This window comes from Entelurus aequoreus, linkage group LG01 (assembly GCF_033978785.1).
Source record: "Entelurus aequoreus isolate RoL-2023_Sb linkage group LG01, RoL_Eaeq_v1.1, whole genome shotgun sequence".
NCBI lineage: Eukaryota > Metazoa > Chordata > Actinopteri > Syngnathiformes > Syngnathidae > Entelurus > Entelurus aequoreus.
This window is the reverse complement of record NC_084731.1, coordinates 40,862,314-40,881,944: the sequence shown is the minus strand read 5'-3', so window position 1 is coordinate 40,881,944 and position 19,631 is coordinate 40,862,314. Positions and strand designations below refer to the sequence as shown.

General features: G+C 41.3%; 1 protein-coding gene across 11 annotated transcripts in view; it reads right to left on the bottom strand.

The window, feature by feature from the left end:
• ptprt (protein tyrosine phosphatase receptor type T) overlaps positions 1-19,631 on the bottom strand; it is a 541,100-nt gene that overhangs the window by 468,086 nt on the left and 53,383 nt on the right. For all 11 annotated transcript variants that reach the window (XM_062050776.1, XM_062050836.1, XM_062050792.1 and 8 more), the window contains exon 2: positions 18,422-18,547. In XM_062050776.1, coding sequence (XP_061906760.1) covers positions 18,422-18,547 — 126 coding nt within the window. The remainder of the gene's footprint in view (positions 1-18,421; positions 18,548-19,631) is intronic.

Here is a 19,631-nt window from a genome sequence, read left to right as displayed (position 1 = left end):
CATATTAGTAAGGATAAATATGAACGATAAATGAAAGGCCATTAGAATTACTGGACTAATTCATTATTTTTGGAGCCAGAAAATATAGTTAAGTTAGATGCAATAAAACAATAAAAATAGGCAAAAAAATTATGTCTCAAGCAAACCACATGTACAATTTTTTAATATGTTTAATACCTTAAATGCATATAAGTAAATCCCGTAATCCCGTAAACGCCGTAAGCAGGAAGTGTTTGTAAAATGACAGAAACAGTTTTTTTGGACATTTCCTGAAAATGTCATTAATATAGTTCTATAACTATTTGAGTTACGTTGCTAACAAACACACAAACAAACCCTGGTGAAAAAATACCTTATTTGGCAGAGGTAAGAACGTCTGCGTTCTGCAAAGCAAAGCGCGCCACCTTCGTCTCGAGCGTTTTCAAGCCAAAACAGATCCAGTCGGTCACGTTGCACCGCACAGCAGGAAATCACCAAAACAAACGGTACACCGTGGACAATATGAGGACACTGACTAACTAATCGATAATACTCAATCCATCACCTGTTTAAGGCAAATTCTTAAGTTTACTTACATGTATAAAATATTCACTATAATCACGTGAAGGAACATGTTGTGGAAGGCCATCTTGTGAGTTGTCTAGTGGTTGTACAATGACTTTCAAATTAAAATCCTCGTGCAGCTCACATGTCTCAAAAACACAGGCATTTTGCAAACACGAGCATTGGTGACAGGGCAGAACAGTGGTTAGCACTTGTACCTCACAGTGAGAAAGTCCTGGGTTCGATTCCGGGCCAAGGGGTGGAGTTTACATGTTCGCCCCCTAACTGTGTGGGTTCCCTCCAGTTTCCTCCCACCTCAAAAGACATGCACCTGGGGATAGGTTGATTGCCCCTAATTTGTTTGAAGGTGAATTCTTGGCAACCACGGCTGCCAGTATTTTACCGTAAGTTCTATAGTTTTTTTGTGAACAGGTTAACAGTATATCAGTTTTTTTCATAGTAATTTACCGTAAGCAAAACAGTTACAAACTGTCGCATTATCGGATTCAACATCAACATATGTATTTTTTATGGTGAATTCCTGGCAACCAAAGCTGCCGGTATTTTACCGTAAATTTGACAGATTTTTTTTTTACAGTGTAGCTCTTAAAAGTCATAAAATCTTCTGGTCCTGGTTCAATAAAAGCTACTGACCATACTTGTGTTCTGATATTATATTACCATAGAAAAGTTACAAAATACATAATAACGAAGTTCAATGGCCCGTTTACACTGCACACCAGATCTGACTTTTTTCCCTCAAGTGACACACCTTGGATATTTTTTGCCATTTTAAACGCTCCAAAGTGCTTCAAATCAGTTCAGTTCAGTTTCAGTTTATTTCGAACATGCATACGATACAATGTAATAGCTCTGTCAGGCTCAAGTCTGCATTGAAGTGCGCGTGTTAAGCATTTTATCCAAACAGCACCAGCTGTCATTCTAAAAAAATGACCACAAATGTTGACACTAGCAGGCGCTAAAAAAACGGTTGTCGTGGAAACAAATGTCCCCTTTGAATTAACACGGCCAAACTATCCAAACTTTACCAACATTCTTCTTTTTGTCTTTGCAACTTTGCGACACCTTCTTTTTACCTTCAGAGATATAAAACAAGTCTCGTCTTCACCCGCACAGGACATTGACGCTGCAGAAGCATTGTCTGATGGAAACACGGTTGCTTAATAAATAATGCACTTCATTGAGCGTCTTCTGTTTAACTGGCAGCCTCGGGATGTTTAAGGAGTACTCAGAAGTGTGACGCAGTACAATCCTAGTTGGGTCCAAGAAATAAAGACCAGTCCCACTCTGTAGTGACTGACTTGTTTTACTATTGACAAATACATTGTGAATATGACCTGACCGCCACAAAAAGAGCAGACAAACAACAGCACCACGTGGTGTTATATAGATCACGCGTGTTAATCATTATAGTGGGAAACTTCTCTATGACTTTTGCACAAGACTTTTTCAGTTTATTTGATATTCTCATTACTGCCACAAATGGTGCTTAAGTGTATTACAACTGAGTTAAACATATTTTCCGCAGCCCAACAATGGTTCAACAATTTCAAGGAAGCTGCCAAATTCGACAGAACACCACCACTACTTTTCGCTCATTGAAATTAAAGGCCTACTGAAAGCCACTACTACCGACCACGCAGTCTGATAGTTTATATATCAATGATGAAATCTTAACATTATAACACATGCCAATACGGCCGGGTTAACTTATAAAGTGACATTTTAAATTTGCCGCTAAACTTCCGGTTCGAAACGCCTCTGAGGATGACGTATGCGTGTGACGTAGCCCGACGAACACGGGTATGCCTTCCACATTGAAGCCGATACGAAAAAGCTCTCTTTTCATTTCATAATTCCACAGTATTCTGGACATCTGTGTTCGTGAATCTGTTTCAATCATGTTCATTGCATTATGGAGAAGGAAGCCAAGCAAGCAAAGAAGAAAGTTGTCGGTGCGAAATGGACGTATTTTTCGAACGTAGTCAGCAACAACAGTACACAGCCGGCGCTTCTTTGTTTACATTCCCGAAAGATGCAGTCAAGATGGAAGAACTCGGATAACAGAGACTCTAACCAGGAGGACTTTTGATTTGGATACACAGACGCCTGTAGAGAACTGGGACAACACAGACTCTTACCAGGATTACTTTGATTTGGATGACAAAGACGCAGACGTGCTACTGTGAGTATGCAGCTTTGGCTTTTTTTTGCGTATGTACGTAACTTTTTTAAAATATATAAGCTTTATGAACCTTGGGTTAGGTGAACGGTCTTTTGGGCTGAGTGATTGTGTGTGTTGATCATGTGTTTGAATTGTATTGGCGTGTTCTATGGAGCTAGGAGCTAGCAGAGGAGCTAGGAGCTAGCATAACACGTACCGTACCGTATGTGCGCGTCACGTACGTAACTTTTTAAAAATATATAAGCTTTATGAACCTTGGGTTAGGTGAACGGTCTTTTGGGCTGAGTGATTGTGTGTGTTGATCAGGTGTTTGAATTGTATTGGCGTGTTCTATGGAGCTAGGAGCTAGCAGAGGAGCTAGGAGCTAGCATAACAAACACGCAGGTGTTATTATGCAGGATTAATTTGTGGCATATTAAATATAAGCCTGGTTGTGTTGTGGCTAATAGAGTATATATATGTCTTGTGTTTATTTACTGTTGTAGTCATTCCCAGCTGAATATCAGGTACCGTGAGTATGCAGCCTTGGCTGCTAAACATTCGATAACTTGACCGTATGTGCGCGTCACGTACGTAACTTTTTAAAAATATATAAGCTTTATGAACCTTGGGTTAGGTAAACGGTCTTTTGGGCTGAGTGATTGTGTGTGTTGATCAGGTGTTTGAATTGTATTGGCGTGTTCTATGGAGCTAGGAGCTAGCAGAGGAGCTAGGAGCTAGCATAACAAACACGCAGGTGTTTTTATGCAGGATTAATTTGTGGCATATTAAATATAAGCCTGGTTGTGTTGTGGCTAATAGAGTATATATATGTCTTGTGTTTATTTACTGTTGTAGTCATTCCCAGCTGAATATCAGGTCACCCCCGGCTCTCACAGCATCTTCCCTATCTGAATAGCTTCAACTCCCCACTAGTCCTTCACTTGCACTTTACTCATCCACAAATCTTTCATCCTCGCTCAAATTAATGGGGAAATTGTCGCTTTCTCGGTCCGAATCTCTCTCACTTCATGCGGCCATCATTGTAAACAATAGGGAACTTTGCGTATATGTTCAACTGACTACGTCACGCTACTTCCGGTAGGGGCAAGCCTTTTTTTTATCAGATACCAAAAGTTGCAATCTTTATCGTCGTTGTTCTATACTAAATCCTTTCAGCAAAAATATGGCAATATCGCGAAATGATCAAGTATGACACATAGAATAGATCTGCTATCCCCGTTTAAATAAAAAAAATTCATTTCAGTAGGCCTTTAAAGGCAAGAATGTTTATGTAACAACCCCAATCCCAAATGCAGCCATTTTTTATATCAGATTCTGATGTGGTGTTGTGTTTCCTTATTTTCTGTAATTGTTTCCTGTGCAGCACTCCTATTTCTGTTCACTTCTTGTCTGTATTCACCACTCTGGCCTGAGCGTTGTTTCCCTTACCTGTCCTTGATTGGCAACCTGAGCACACCTTGTTTGTAGTTGCCAATCAGGCTTCTTTATAAGCCAGCCTGCTCTGCAGTCAGGGCTGGAAGATTGCCTTGGTTATGGACAATACTACATGTGCTGCTGAACTCCTTGTATCTATGAATAACAAAACCCAAAACCAGTGAAGTTGGCATGTTGTGTAATTCGTAAATAAAAATAGAATACAATGATTTGCAAATCCTTTTTAACTTATATTCAATTGAATAGACTGCAAAGACAAGATATTTAATGTTCAAACTGAGAAAGTTAATTTTTTTTGCAAATAATCATTAACTTAGAATTTGATGGCAGCAACACGTTGCAAAAAAATTGGCACAGGGGCATTTTTACCACTGTGTTACATGGCCTTTCCTTTTAACAATACTCAGTAAACATTTGGGAACAGAGGAGACCAATTTTTGAAGCTTTTCAGGTGGAATTATTTCCCATTCTTGCTTGTTCAACAGTCCGGGGTCTCCGTTGTGGTATTTTAGGCTTCATATTGCGCCACACATTTTTTAATGGGAGACAGGTCTGAACTACAGGCAGGCCAGTCTAGTACCCGCATTCTTAAACTACGAAGCCACACTGTTGTAACACGTGGCTTGGAATTGTCTTGCTGAAATAAGCAGGGGCGTCCATGATAACGTTGCTTGGATGGCAACATATGTTGCTCCAAAACCTGTATGTACCTCTCAGCATTAATGGTGCCTTCACAGATGTGTATGTTACCCATGCCTTGGGCACTAATACACCCCCATACCATCACAGATGCTGGCTTTTGAACTTTGCACCTATAACAATCCGGATGGTTCTTTTTCTCTTTGTTCCGGAGGACACGACGTCCACAGTTTCGAAAAACAATTTGAAATGTGGACTCGACACTTTTCCACTTTGCATCAGTCCATCTTAGATGAGCTCGGGCCCAGCAAAGCCGGTGGCGTTTGTAGGTGTTGTTGATAAATGGCTTTCGCTTTGCATAGATCAGTGGTTCTTAACCTTGTTGGAGGTACTGAACCCCACCAGTTTCATATGCGCAATTACCGAACCCTTCTTTAGTGAAAAATAAAACGTTTTTTTTTTCTTTCGAATCCAAGACAAATTTATATGTTTTTTTTACTGGTCCAGAAAATCAACCGTGCATGAACATCACCTTGTACAAAGAACAAAACCAACACAGTGCATGAACTCAGAACAAATTATACACCTGCAAATCAGTGTGACTTCTGCTGTTGCCTTTGAGAGACCAGTTTAGATATGCGTGGCTTCACCTTGGCAAGTGCCACTCTCATGTCATTTTCACAGCAAAGTCTGTTCCTTTACTTCGTTTTTATGTCCAGCATCCTCGAAAAGGATTGCTCGCAAAGACTGGGAGTATCCATAATTCGCCGATAGGGAGAAGTTGTTATTTACGCGATGAGTCAGGTGTGTCTTGACCTCCGCGACGGAGGCTCCGCCGAACCCCTGAGGCCGACTCACCGAACCCGTAGGGTTAGATCGAACCCAGGTTAAGAACCACTGGCATAGATACTTGAAGATGGATGGATGGACCTGTGAGATGTTCCAAATAAGTGTTTGATGAGCATTCCTCAACTTTCTCAATCTTTTTTGTCACTTGTGCCAGCTTTTTTGAAAGATGTTGCAGGCATCAAATTCCAAATGAGTTAATATTTGCAAAAAATTAAGTTTTCCAGTTCGAAAATGAAATATATTGTCTTTGCAGTCTATTCAATTGAATATAGGTTGAAAAGGATTTGCAAATCATTGTATTCTGTTTTTATTTACCATTTGCACAACGTGCCAAATTCACTGGTTTTGGGTTTTGTAAATACTTAGAATTAAATACTGCACATCACCCTCCTGTCACCAGCATCTTGGGGTCACAACTACCGCAGCGATGCACACTCGTGACACATTTAGGAATTTGGATAATCATGATGAATCACAGGTGATTACTCTCTTGCATAGTTAAAACTAGCTTGAGCAAAGACTTCAATAATTGCACGCAAATGTAATTTTATTGTCAGAATGTCATCTAGGAACACTTTTAAATGTTTTACTTGAATTCATGTCATTTATTTGCCCAAAACTTGCTAATAGATGTATCAAAAGTTCTTTCAAGTTGTATTTTGGTATACAGGTGCAGAAAATTACACTGATCCTTTGTGCCTTTTTACCTTAGTGTAGAAATTTGGTACTATATTTGGTTTTGTACTTTCAATATTTAATACTGTTACTTTACGGAATATTTATTTTTTATAAATGTTTATTTCTATGCATATAATATGGCACACCACAATCAACTGAGTTCAGATAATTGCTAAATGTTTTAATTCTTTAATCAGTTAATATAAAACATATTTGATGTTAAAGATGTTATCAAACGAAATAGCATACCGAAATGAAAAATAACGTCAAGGTTACTTTGCTGATGAACGAATTATTGTTACGATGAGGTAACTGAGTTACTAACTCAATTACTTTTTGAGAGAAGTAATTTAGCTAACACTTTAGTATGGGGAACACATATTCACCATTAATTAGTTGCTTATTAACATGCAAATTAGTAACATATTGGCTCTTAATTAGTCATTATTAAGTACTTATTAATGCCTTATTCTGCATGGCCTTATTATACAACCAGTAAGCTATTAACTAAGAGTCTTCCCTCAATAACCTCAGAATTATTGCCTATTAGTAACCCTAACCCTAAGACTTGTATGTTACCCTAGTGTCCAAATTAATCAAAATTAAGTCTTTGTTACTTTAATAAGCAACTAATTAATGGAGAATATGTTCCCCATACTAAAGTGTCACCATCATTTATAACTAATTACTTTTTAAGGTAAGATGACCAACACTGGGTACCACTATATTTACAATGACATGGTGGGCCAGGTGCATACAGGTGTGCAACAATGCTAACACTTTTACATAGTTTTTATGTGGAGTATTTTCTGATCACCTGGCTCTGCTTTCGGGAGCCAAAAGCAAATTCGGCGGCAAGTTGAGTTTTTTGTGCTCACACTTTCAGTTATTTCCTCTAAGAGCTTATTTCTTCTCCATTTGCCTCAAGCCAAGAATCACTTTGGCAATGTTACGGTCATTTATATGGCCTGACAGCAGCAGGATCCACGAAGACACGCAGGTAGGCGCGCACAAAGGCGCGACACAGGCGGGCTCGGGGGCCCATTTGCAGCGGGTAATGAGGACCCGGCAGCCGGGAGACGGGCGTATCATCCTGCCGCTAACTGCAAATGAAGAAGAAAGCCATCAGGGGCTCCGACTGGATGGAAAAATGGAAGGACGAGGCCGGCTCTCCTCACGGCCGCCTTCCCTTGCAGCTTGTGTGTCATTTTCAGACATTATTGCCTCTCCGTCTAGCTGGCGCTCACAAATAAACACAGAGAGTTATCACGGGCCCACAGGGAGCCATTACTCCTGCCATCCCCGCTTTTATATGCTGCCTTGCTCTTAAAAATGGGCATTTACTGCTCCCCCTGATGAATCGTGTGCGAGTGTCTTGTGTGTTTTTTATTCATTCCGTCTGCTTGCTGCTTTCTTCCTCTTATTCACACTCGGAGGAAAGCTTCCATGTGAGGTCTTTACCCACAAGATGGAGAAAATAGAAAGTATTTAAAGACGCACAAATCCGGGCTGAGTGATTGCTGACAGAATACGAGTTGTTATCCTCACTGTTTGAGTGAGTTTTCCAGTGAAACGTAACAAGTTTCTGAAAATATACTTCCTACTGGGGCTGGGCGAAATGGCTGAAAACTATTTCACGATATAAGTGTTTTATAAGTGTCACTCCCGCTGATCAGTGATCACTTCCTGCGTTGCTCGGTTACCACAGAGCTAATGCCTTTGTTCAAGTTCAAAGTTAAAGTACCACTGATAGTCACACACACACTAGGTGTGGTGAAATTACCCTCTGCATTTGACCCATCCCCTTGTTCCACCGCTTTGGAGGTGAGGGAAGCAGTGAGCAGCAGCGGTGGCCGCGCTCGGGGAATCATTTTGATGATTTAATCCCCAATTCCAACCATAGGCGCTGATCTACATTTCTGCCAGTGGGTGCTCGAACGGGTGGTAAATCTGACGCTACTTTTCTGAGGCTATGTCTACACTGAGCTGGATCACTCCTTAAACTAATAATTATTTAGCCTAAGCCCTGTTTCAGCCACACTAAACTATTGTTTAAGGTTCTCCTCCTCGGACAATTTTTTACACGGGTAAGTGCGCCGTGTATTTCTTGAATCTCCGGCTCTTAGCTTTGTATGGACTCGTTGATCGTTTACAAACTGAGTTCGGAGAGGAAGTGATGCCAGAAAGACCGCGCCCGACACAGGAAGTGACGTCAGAAACAACGCGCCACAGCCAGCTTTATAATAAAGCGGTTTCGTAACTTGGAGGTAACCACTGAAAATATGGAGGCAAGTCATCCAGACATGCCCGTGTTTCTCCTTCCGTCTGTACAGACGCTTGTGGAAATCACACATGAATATCTTAAGAGACAGCGATTTCAGCTATTTGAGATACAACACTTCTCAGACGGCAAGAGAACTTTCGAATGGCGAGGTCAGCTGTGATTCTACTTACCGAAAAACTTTGTCCATTTGTCGAAGGAGAGACAACGAGAATGCGGGCTCCCGTGGATGTGATAAAAAAAGGTAACGTGTGCTTTGTATTACCTGGCCGAAGAGGGAAGACTACGGAAAACGGCGAATGCTTTTGGACTGGCAAAGCAGACTATATCAGTTATTGTCCGCCATGCATGTCGCGGACTGAACGTCTAGGTCCGAGGTTTAATTTTAGGACTAGATGGAACAATCCCATGATACAATATAACCTGAGTAGAGTGGTAACAGTAGGCTACCTCCTTCGGAGCTGCTTCAAAGCGGTTATTGTGTTGGACCTAGTTGGGTGGGATTGCAAAATGGGGGACAGAGGAGATGGGGGTTTGGTTGACAGCTTCATTGGGGTCATCAGGTGGGCACTCTCCTTCACCGGTGTTTCAATGATAGGCCCACGACACCTCCAGAGGGCTCATCGGCAACACCTGGCGTCCCAGGTGAGCCCCCTCTGCTTTTAACCATTATATGATGCAGGTCTTACTAGAGCTCCAGATGGTGTCTCTCCTCTTCACCCACAGCCACCGACTGGCTGTCTCTGCTGCTCCTGAGAGGGCTTTGATGGCGTTTCGCAGGGTTTGGCCTCGAACTCCAATGTCCTTAAGCAGCCTGATGGTTGTCCGGCCCACAAAACCTCTGCAGCCAACTTCCACTGAGCAGACCTTGGCTTTCCATCCATTCTGCTCAGCATCAGCTGCCAGTTCGGTGTACTTAAGGCTTTTGCGTTCAAATGCCTCCTCCACAGCGGCCTATATAAAGTCACCAAAAACTAATGGACAATGAAGGTGAAGGCAAAAGAGTGAGGAGTGTCCTGACCAGATATCTAGATCCCTAGATTGATTGATGTAAAATGTCCTTAATCACATTGTTTACTTTCACGTGTCCATTAAAGATTTGATTAATTTATGATGGCTCAGGTGTGATTCACTACAATAGGGCCCCACAGCACACTGGATTCCAATTAAATTAAATACCACAACACTGGATATTGTTCAGATAAGTTAAATTTAAAGCAACACTGGAGGTGACTATGACCTGCGCATTTTCCGCGCATGCGTACTCGGTCACGTTGCGCCGGAGGACGGAGGGGGAGGGGGTCTTAAACGACCATTGTGTGTGTGTGGACAAGGATAAGGTTAGGTGGGATTAACCCTGGATAACCTTAGACGGCTTAGTATAGAAGGGGCCTTATTCTTAAAAGTCCTGGTGCTCCAAAGAGTCTGGGGGTAGGGTCACCCCATTTATCATTGGAACCATTTGAGTTCTTTAGGGATATTCTGGGACCCCTCCAGGACATCAATGTGTTCAATCCAGACCTTGCGGATATATCGCCCATCCCTAATTTAGGCCTGTAAGTGTCCGGCACTGCACACTCACCATTTTGACCGCTTTGAGCACAAAAGTACTGACAGTGCACTGCCTTTTGATGTACTTCTTAGTGTGAATGCAGTGAAAAGACTAGAGTCTGAATACGACATTTCTCCAATTGAGACACAGGAAAAAAGGCCGGCTGTCGTTCTGTCAACATGTCATCAGAGCTCTGTGCCGTTTGTCATTTGTGCAACACCACCCGCCCACAAATCACAAATGCAATCAAGTTGAGCCTCACAAGAGCCCTCCAATCAGCCACAGCGACCAAAAAAGCAAACGAGATGTTTAACCTCTGCAGCCATCAGCCGCACTCCATGTGCGCATTCACACACTCAAACACTATCATTTACAAGTCTATTATTGTGTGTGTGTGTGTGTGTGTGTGTGTGTGTGTGCGTGTGTACATGCAGTAAGTCTCTGATTGGCCTTGGTCTGTTTTCAGCCTCAGGAGGACAAAGAAAGCTGATGAGCTCACACACAAAACACAATTAAGTGTCAAAGTACAACTCTGTGCTGTCAAGCTGTCAAAGTTAAAATAATATCAGTGATGGAAACCTAGCAGCACATTTTAGGACAGAGTCGCCTCAGGAGGCAGGGACGTCTGCGATGAAAATCTTGAAAGGCAACGCGAGGACAGGCGGAGCCGAGAGGCTTCACGTACGCCGCAGTTTGCTTGTCAGTCGCTGTTCAAAAAAAGTCTAAAAACAAACTCAGTTTTGCTCTGACATTTGTCAACTGAGCTAACGCAGACTTTGCCCAAATTGCCTTCGATGACTGGGAGCGCAGGAAGAGGTTTTAGCTGTCAAACGCCTGCTAAAACTAAAGGGAAAGCAAAAGCAGAGTCCATTCAAATAGAGAGCAGTGATGGAGGCGAGACGTACAGCAAACAACAAAGGGAAGCTTTCAGAAGCAAAAGCCAAAAGAAAGATTTGGAATTCCAATAAAAGTAAACACTTCAGAGGTGGTGTTGCTAGGAAGGTCATGTGACGCTCACTATGGATTGTATGCGTCATCAATACAAACGCTCACTGTCATACATCCGATGTGAAGATCATTTGGAACAAACACGATAAAAAGTTAGCAAAAAAGCCAACCCCGGTGTTCCCAGAGATCTACGAGCCGTCGAGAACGTGACAACAGTGTGATCAGATGAAAACAAAGCAAGAGAGGCGTCGTCGATCCGCTCGTCAGATCAACGAGCTGTCAAGTGATGACGGTATCGCTCCATGGAGCCCTAGTGCAGTGTTTTTCAACCTTTTTTGAGGCAAGGCACGTTTTTTTCATTAAAAAATCCGGAAGCACACCCCCAGCAGAAAACGTTAAAAAATGAAACTCCACCAGGTCGTCCTGCCTTATTTTGAGTTTGTTGGTGTTTTCCTGTGTAGGGCCTAAGTGTGTTCAATTTGGACCTTGTGGATACTTACAAACACAGGCTAGGGATGGGGTTGTGGAAAAAAACATCAGTTCTTACCCCACTGTTAGTGGGGGAAAATAAGTTTTGATTTCAAACCTCTCCACCACTGACGGCAAGACCAAATAGCTGATCTCAGGGACAAGTATGTAGACCTAACCAAGACTGGAATGGACTACACGACAATCGTAGTTGGTCAGTCTGGACTGTCAATATATGTTTGTTAATCACCAGGGGCTCAAACACATTTTCTCAAATGCAGAAACATAAAACAAATACACAAACACTACATCAAAGCAGGAGACAAAAGAGACTGGACAAACACAATTTGTCCTCATACTGCTGCATCAGATCTATGGCTGTTACGGCAATATGCGCTCAATAGGTCGCCTACGACGTGATGGGTTTCACAGCCGTGATGGTTATCGACCGTGACAAGCACCGCCCGCAACCAGCGATGAGACAGATAGCTGCGAGAGACGAGCATATGGAGGGAGGGAGCGTTCGGTGGCATCAGATCTCGGCCAGCCAAGTGGAGACTGACAGATCTCCCTATGCCGCGTCTGACAAGACGCCAATCATCTCTCAGATGACAGACAGCGTGTGATCATTGGCCCGACATCAAAGAGCTTTGACTGGTGGAGAACTGATTGATAAATTAGAGCGTATGCTGGCTGTGTGTGCGTCCCTTTAAGACTTTGTAGCAGACCACGTCAAGGCAATTTGTGACGAAATACCCTGCAGTTCATTCAGTAACCAATCTTGATATTTGAACTACTGTTAGCATGTAAGCTTGGATGGAGGCAACTGTGACCTGAACAATAGTGGTGAGGTTCTTTTCTGTCCTTGAATCAGGAACACAACAGCGACAATGAAAACACACGTTGTGCAACAACTAAAGTTAACTAAACTAAAGTCTCAACGATTGTCACACACACTCTGGGTGTGCTGAAATTTGTCCACTGCATTTGACCCATGTCCATGTGCACCCCCTCGGAGGTGAGGGGAGCAGTGAGCATCAGCGTGCGCCGCGCTCGGGAATCATTTGGTGATTTAACCACCAATTCCAACCAAGTAGTTGTAGTCTTTGCTATGACTCGGCCGGGGTTTGAACTCACGACCTCTCACGACGTTTAGCAGACGCAATCCACTTTGCACACGTTTAGTGTATCAGGTTTGCATGTGCTATCAGGTTTGCACGTGTTTTATTACACGCAAACCTTTAGTAAATCTAACCACAAGGCCTGTGCTACTCGACAGCGGGCCTGATTTACTAAAGGTTTGCGTGTAATAAAACACGTGCAAACCTGATAGCACATGCAAACCTGATACACTAAACGTGTGCAAAGTGGATTGCGTCTGCTAAACGTGTGTAAAGTGGATTGCGTCTGTTAAGGTGGCGACTTGTCCAGGGTCCGCCCGAATGCAGCTGAGATAGGCTCCAGCACACCCCGCAACCCCGAAAGAGACAAGCTGTAGAAAATGGATGGATGGATGGAAGTGAGCAGAATAAGGCGTGCAATCCATTTTGCCTCTCTGTCTTTAATAATATGAAAAATATATGCTGATCGTCGAAACTCCTACAAAGCTGGGAGGAGAAAATACAAATATAATTATTTTGCACGTGCAATGTGATTTATCAACACAATTTCGCGAGCACTATTTTGCATTTTACTCAGCACATGTCAGAAGAACGTGCTATCTGACAATTCCACAAACGGCTGCAGAATCAGTACTCGCGCTGCACAGACAGACGATGGATAGACGAGAATCCTCCCTGTGTGTCAATATTTTGAGCGGTCAGGAATAAAAAATATTCGACATGTTGTCTATTCATAATTTTACATTTTATAGCTGCAGGTGGACTCAAAGGGGAACTGCACTTTTTTTGGAAATTTGCCTACCGTTCACAATCATTATAAAAGACATGACGACAAATTTATATTTTCTTTTAATGCATTCTAAATATTAAATAAATGCAATCAAAAGTCCACTTACAATTGAGCCTATAGGAGTTGCTCTATTCTGCCAAAAAAGGCCTTAAAAAACAATATAAAAAAATATATAAAAATGTATGTAATGTGGTAACAGGCAAATTTATAATAACATTTAATATTTACGTATTTAGATCATTTTGAACATAGGCAACGCATTATTTAAAAAACGCATTACAATGTTCGTGTTACGTCGGGGTCGCATTTTACTTTGTGGATCGTTCTCCCAGAATGCAGACGGAAACTCCAGAGGCAATGTGCAGGTAAGCCAATTATTTATTTTTCATAAATCATACAGGATACAAAACAAACAAAACAAGCGTGCCGATAGCACGGGAAGCTAAGGAAATAGCTAGCGCGAAAGTTTGGCATAGAAACACGCAAACCAAATGCCGATGCTTAACTCAGGAATCAAATAAGGTCAACGACGTAAATGTTGCAGGAAGCAAATAAGACAGCCAGACAGTGTGGTGAAAAACAGGAATAAGTAGTTCTCTGGTTAGTGCCCAGGAGCACGTGACCATCACAAACACTATTCAGAGGCAGGTGAGACTAATTTGCACCAATGGCAACTAAAACACAAACCCAGGGGTGGTCAAAACAGGAACTGAGGGAGTCAAAAACTAAACTAAACATGATCCGGGCAACGGCTCATAACAGTTCGCTGATTTCTACTCACTGCAGACTTCATGAGAGCCAACAAACATAATAAAACATAACTTACTGTACAATGTCTGCTGTCATTAGGACGCCAACTGATAGAATCTTGTTATATTCCTTTTTCAGATGAAAAATTATTCATAATCCTCACAAAGAAAAGGGTGGAACCAAGCGTCTTTTCGTGTTGTTCTCGCCATTTCCGGGTCTAAATTGGCTGTCAAAGTGTACTAACTTGTCAAAATACGTCTTCGATCTTCTATTTCCTAGGAAGGGCTGGGTGGTTATATGATCAACTCTTAGCATCTTTACCTCGGTCAAACATGCGGAAATGTCTGTTAGAAGTTACCGCAGTAGTAAACAGTAGGGAAGAAACGATGCTTAGCATAATCCTGCACGGAACAATCCACCTTTATTAACCGTGATCCTGTGTGTGTCTGTGAAGGTGTGTGTGTTTGTGTACGTTTGCGTGTGTTTGCGTCCGTGTGTGTGCGCGACCATCTCGTTCCACCGTCGCAAAAGTCAGGCTCATCACGACGTAATTATTAATAAATCAGTGTCGTGCCTCGTCCCCTTACACAGCTGGAAGTGCAGCCCAGAAGAATAAGATAAAGAAATATGACTAACACTAACATAAAAGTTGAAACACAACATTTAAAAAGGAGCGACAACTTTAGTTTCACTATCTCCTGCAGCTCACCAGTAAACCTGCTCCGAATGCATACTTGCAGGCACTCACAGAACGTGACTAAACTATCGTGGGCCTATTAGTCCTAACTGGGAAATTAAACACACCCAGTAATTTAATCAGGTTTTTTATCTAAATATTTGTAATCAGTCTTTTTGTTTGTGTTTGCTCTTATTGAACTATTTTGTGGATAAAAAAACTAAACATTTTGTTCCTGAAATAATCATTAAACTTTTGTATATGCTGGTACACATTATTTAACAGTACCTCAAATTCAAAGTGCACTTTTATGTACTTTCATTAAATAGAATATACAGCATTTGGGTTTTTAAAAAAAACTCCACTATGTGGGTCACCGCTTGTTGTTTACCAAAGCACTGGTGAGAAGCACTGATGTACACAAGTAATTAAGGAATACAAATTAAAAGTTATCATTTGAAAGTGTTGTTTAGTAAATGTTAACTTTAAATAAAAGTATTGTAGCATTCACTACACCAATTATACTTTGTTTACTGCAATATGAAGTTTGTGATGACAAGCAAAAAAAGTAAAAAACTTTTCTTTACCCCCACAAAACATACCAAGAAATAAGCAAAACCGTGGCCCTAAAATCAGGTACAGACCTTAGCGTGGTTTACCTGACCCGTTGCATCTCTAGTAAACACAATTAAAGATATGAACAAAATGACAGTTGACAGCTGTTAGCATATATTACCTCAATCAAACATGGCACAAATGTGTGTTATAATATATTGCAGTAGTAAATAGAAGGAATGCAACGGTACTCTGTATAACATTGTACGGGACAATCCGTCTTTAATAAAAAACAAAATAACTGTGATATTAATTGAGATCGGATGAGATGAAAAAATTCATCGTGGTCATTTTTTTTGCCATATCGCTGAGCCTTAAGAGGCATTATTCATGATCTAGAATAAGGTTTAATGAGCAAAGGAAGCACCTTACCACTCGATGATGTAAACATAGGCACACACGTGAGTGATCATGGCGCCGCTATAAATAGTTTGCCTGCGGTAGCGCTTGTAATAACAATATTACTAGCACTTGGTTATTATTCAAGTCATGACATGGAAATGGATTTGGCACTTTTTGGATATTTTTTTGTTGGGTTTTATGGGCGGAATAGAGCATCTCCCATTGACGCGGAATAGAGGATCTCCCATTGACTTTTATTTAGGTTTATTTACTATTTAGAATGCATTAAAAAAAATCTGTTTTCATGTCTTTCATAATGATTATGAACAATAGGCAACATTAAAAAAAAAAAAAGTGCAGTTCCCCTCTTAGGGGCTGATTAAAACAAATTCAATTATGGCGTTTTTGTGTCCTTTAAAGTTAAAGTTAAAGTTAAAGTACCAATGATTGTCACACACACACTAGGTGTGGTGAAATGTGTCCTCTGCATTCGACCCATCCCCTTGTTCCCCCCCTGGGAGGTTAGGGGTGCAGTGGGCAGCAGTGGGCAGCAGTGGGCAGCAGCGGTGCCGCGCCCGGGAATCATTTTTGGTGATTTGGTCCTTTAGTCCTTTTTTAATGACATTTGTTTTTTTCACATATAATATATATTACAAATGTTTTCTTATATGAAAAAAACTTGAGCAGAGTAAGTGCAGCCTCTCTTCAATAAGCGCACCTTCGGCGGTAAAAAATAAATAAAATAAAATGTGGTTTTATTATAGATGCACTGCACGACTGCTTCTAAAATGCCCATAAAAAGTGGTACATGTCTCCTACTTGTTTGAAAACATAGCAAAACGCCGCATGTAGGAGATTGACAACATGAATGTTCAGTAAATAATAATTAGAGATATCCGATAATATCGGTAGGCCGATATTATCGGCGGATAAATGCTTTAAAATGTAATATTGGAAATTATCGGTATCGTTTTTTTAATTATCGGTATCGGGTTGTTTTTTGTGGGTTTTTTTAAACACAAACATAAAAAACACAAGATACACTTACAATTAGTACACTAACCCAAAAAACCTCCCTCCCCCACTCATTCACACAAAAGGGTTGTTTCTTTCTGTTATTAATATTCTGGGTCCTACATTATATATCAATATATATCAATACAGTCTGCAAGGGATACAGTCCGTAAGCACACATGATTGTGCGTGCTGCTGGTCCACTAATAGTACTAACCTTTAACAGTTAATTTTACTCATTTTCATTAATTACTAGTTTCTATGTTACTTTTTATATTGTTTGACTTTGTTTTTTATTGCAGAAAATGTTTTGAATGTATTTATCTTATTTTATTTTATTATTATTTTTAAAAAGGACCTTATCTTCACCATACCTGGTTGTCCAAATTAGGCATAATAATGTGTTAATTCCACGACTGTATATATCGGTATCGGTTTATATCGGTATCTGTAATTAAGAGTTGGACAATATCGGAATATCGGATATCAGCAAAAAGCCATTATCGGACATCCTTAATAATAATAGATTAGATTTATATGGCGCTTTTCTATTCGATACTTGAGAGCGTATCCATGGTGATGCCCTGTATCGAACAGGCAAAATCCTAATTTAAATAGGGCGGTCTGTACCACTTTTCAATGGCACACGCAGTCTTAGTAGATCGCACGCAACACGCCCACAAATAGTACACGCTCTTTAATAGATTGCAGACGCTGTTTACTGTGTGGTATTTGTTGCTTAGTAAATCAGGCCAAATGTGTTTGAAACATCTTTGCAATATTGATTGTTTATGTGCAATATCTGAGTAGTCTTGGGTTCAATCCCGGGTTCGGGATCTTTCTGTGTGGAGTTTGCATGTCCTCCCCGTGACTGCGTGGGTTCCCTCCGGGTACTCCGGCTTCCTCCCACTTCCAAAGACATGCACCTGGGGATAGGTTGATTGGCAACACTAAATTGGCCCTAGTGTGTGAATGTGAGTGTGAATGTTGTCTGTCTATCTGTGTTGGCCCTGTGATGAGGTGGCGACTTGTCCAGGGTGTACCCCGCCTTCCGCCCGATTGTAGCTGAGATAGGCTCCAGCGCCCCCCGCGACCCCGAAGGGAATAAGCGGTAGAAAATGGATGGATGGATGGATGGATGTTTTATACGTTTAAATGATCGTACTGTTAAGTGCTTACGTAAAAACCTGCAAGGTCAGTTGGGGGTGTCCCGATACAACTTTTTCACTTTCAATACCAAAATTGTAGCCTTGAGTACTGGCCAATATTGATATTAATCCAATATAATATCAGCACAAATATTATTTTATTATTTATATAAGAAAGGTTTGACAAAGGGAAATTAGCTAAACAAAACAATGGTAGGTATGAAAAACACTAACCTATTTATTATTAACTGTCTAAAATTGACTTATGTTGTCGTTAAGTTGAAGGAGGGCGATTGATTGATTGATTGATTGATTGATTGATTGATTGATTGATTGATTGATTGATTGATTGATTGAGACCTACCTGGATGCATGTTATGGTCCGTGGTGGGCTTCTCCAATGAGCCCACTTGTTCCCAGGTGAAGCCATTGGTTCCCAGAGAGACACTGTAGCCACAACTGCTGTACGAGTCCTCGAAGTTACAGCCGCCTGCCACAAAGACGACAAATGTCAATCAGCATCATCATTATTGGTGTTTTTACCTCGCTTCACAATCAAGCGCGAGCAAGAACAAATTTTATTCAAAGCATATTTCCTCCTCAGAGCGGCGCTGTCAGCTTTTGCGCTTCTGGATAAGTTGGCTCCTGAAGCTAATTTGCAGAGTGAGACGGCTGCGAGTCGGACCGAGTGTCAACACGATTAAGTCTGAGACACTCGCCGCTAGATTGCGCCGAGCCACATTTTTTCCAGTGCATTAGCCTTCTCCGCTAGCCTCAAGCGCGGCGCACGCATCCCCTCTCCGCTAATTAAACATATGCTTTGACGCACAGCCCTTTTAATTTGTTGAGAAGCGCTTGAAAATAGAAGCGAGCGCCGTTGCTCTAGTCGTGGAATCAATTATCTTCATTTGCCTCGTTTGTCGCCGCCAGCGTTTGGCAGACATCACTCACTTTAATGGGCTCCTTCAATAGCCACGCCATAAGGCTTTTATCCAAATGTTTAACACAAATAGGATGTCTACTTTCCTACATTCCTGACACTTTTACATTCTACATGTTTGAAAAGGAGTAGGAAGAACCAGAGTAGAATTAATTCTACCCCTTCTCCGCATCTTAGCAATTACACCAATTTACAAAATATAGACCTGTTTCTTTACTTCCACAATTTTATAAAATCATTGAAAACCGGTTTAATAAATAATGATAAATAAATGGGTTATACTTGTATAGCGCTTTTCTACCTTCAAGGTACTCAAAGCACTTTGACAGTATTTCCACATTTACCCATTCACACACACATTCACACACTGATGGCGAGAGCTGCCATGCAAGGCGCTAACCAGCAGCCATCAGAGGCAAAGGGTGAAGTGTCTTGCCCAAGGACACAACGGACGTGACTAGGAAGGTAGAAGGTGGGAATTGAACCCCAGTAACCAGCAACACTCCGATTGCTGGCACAGCCACTCTACCAACTTCGCCACGCCGTCCCTAACAATAACAGATTGGAAAGTTTCATAAACAAACAGAGAATACTCACTGAGAACCAATATGGATTCAGAGCTAATATTTCAACA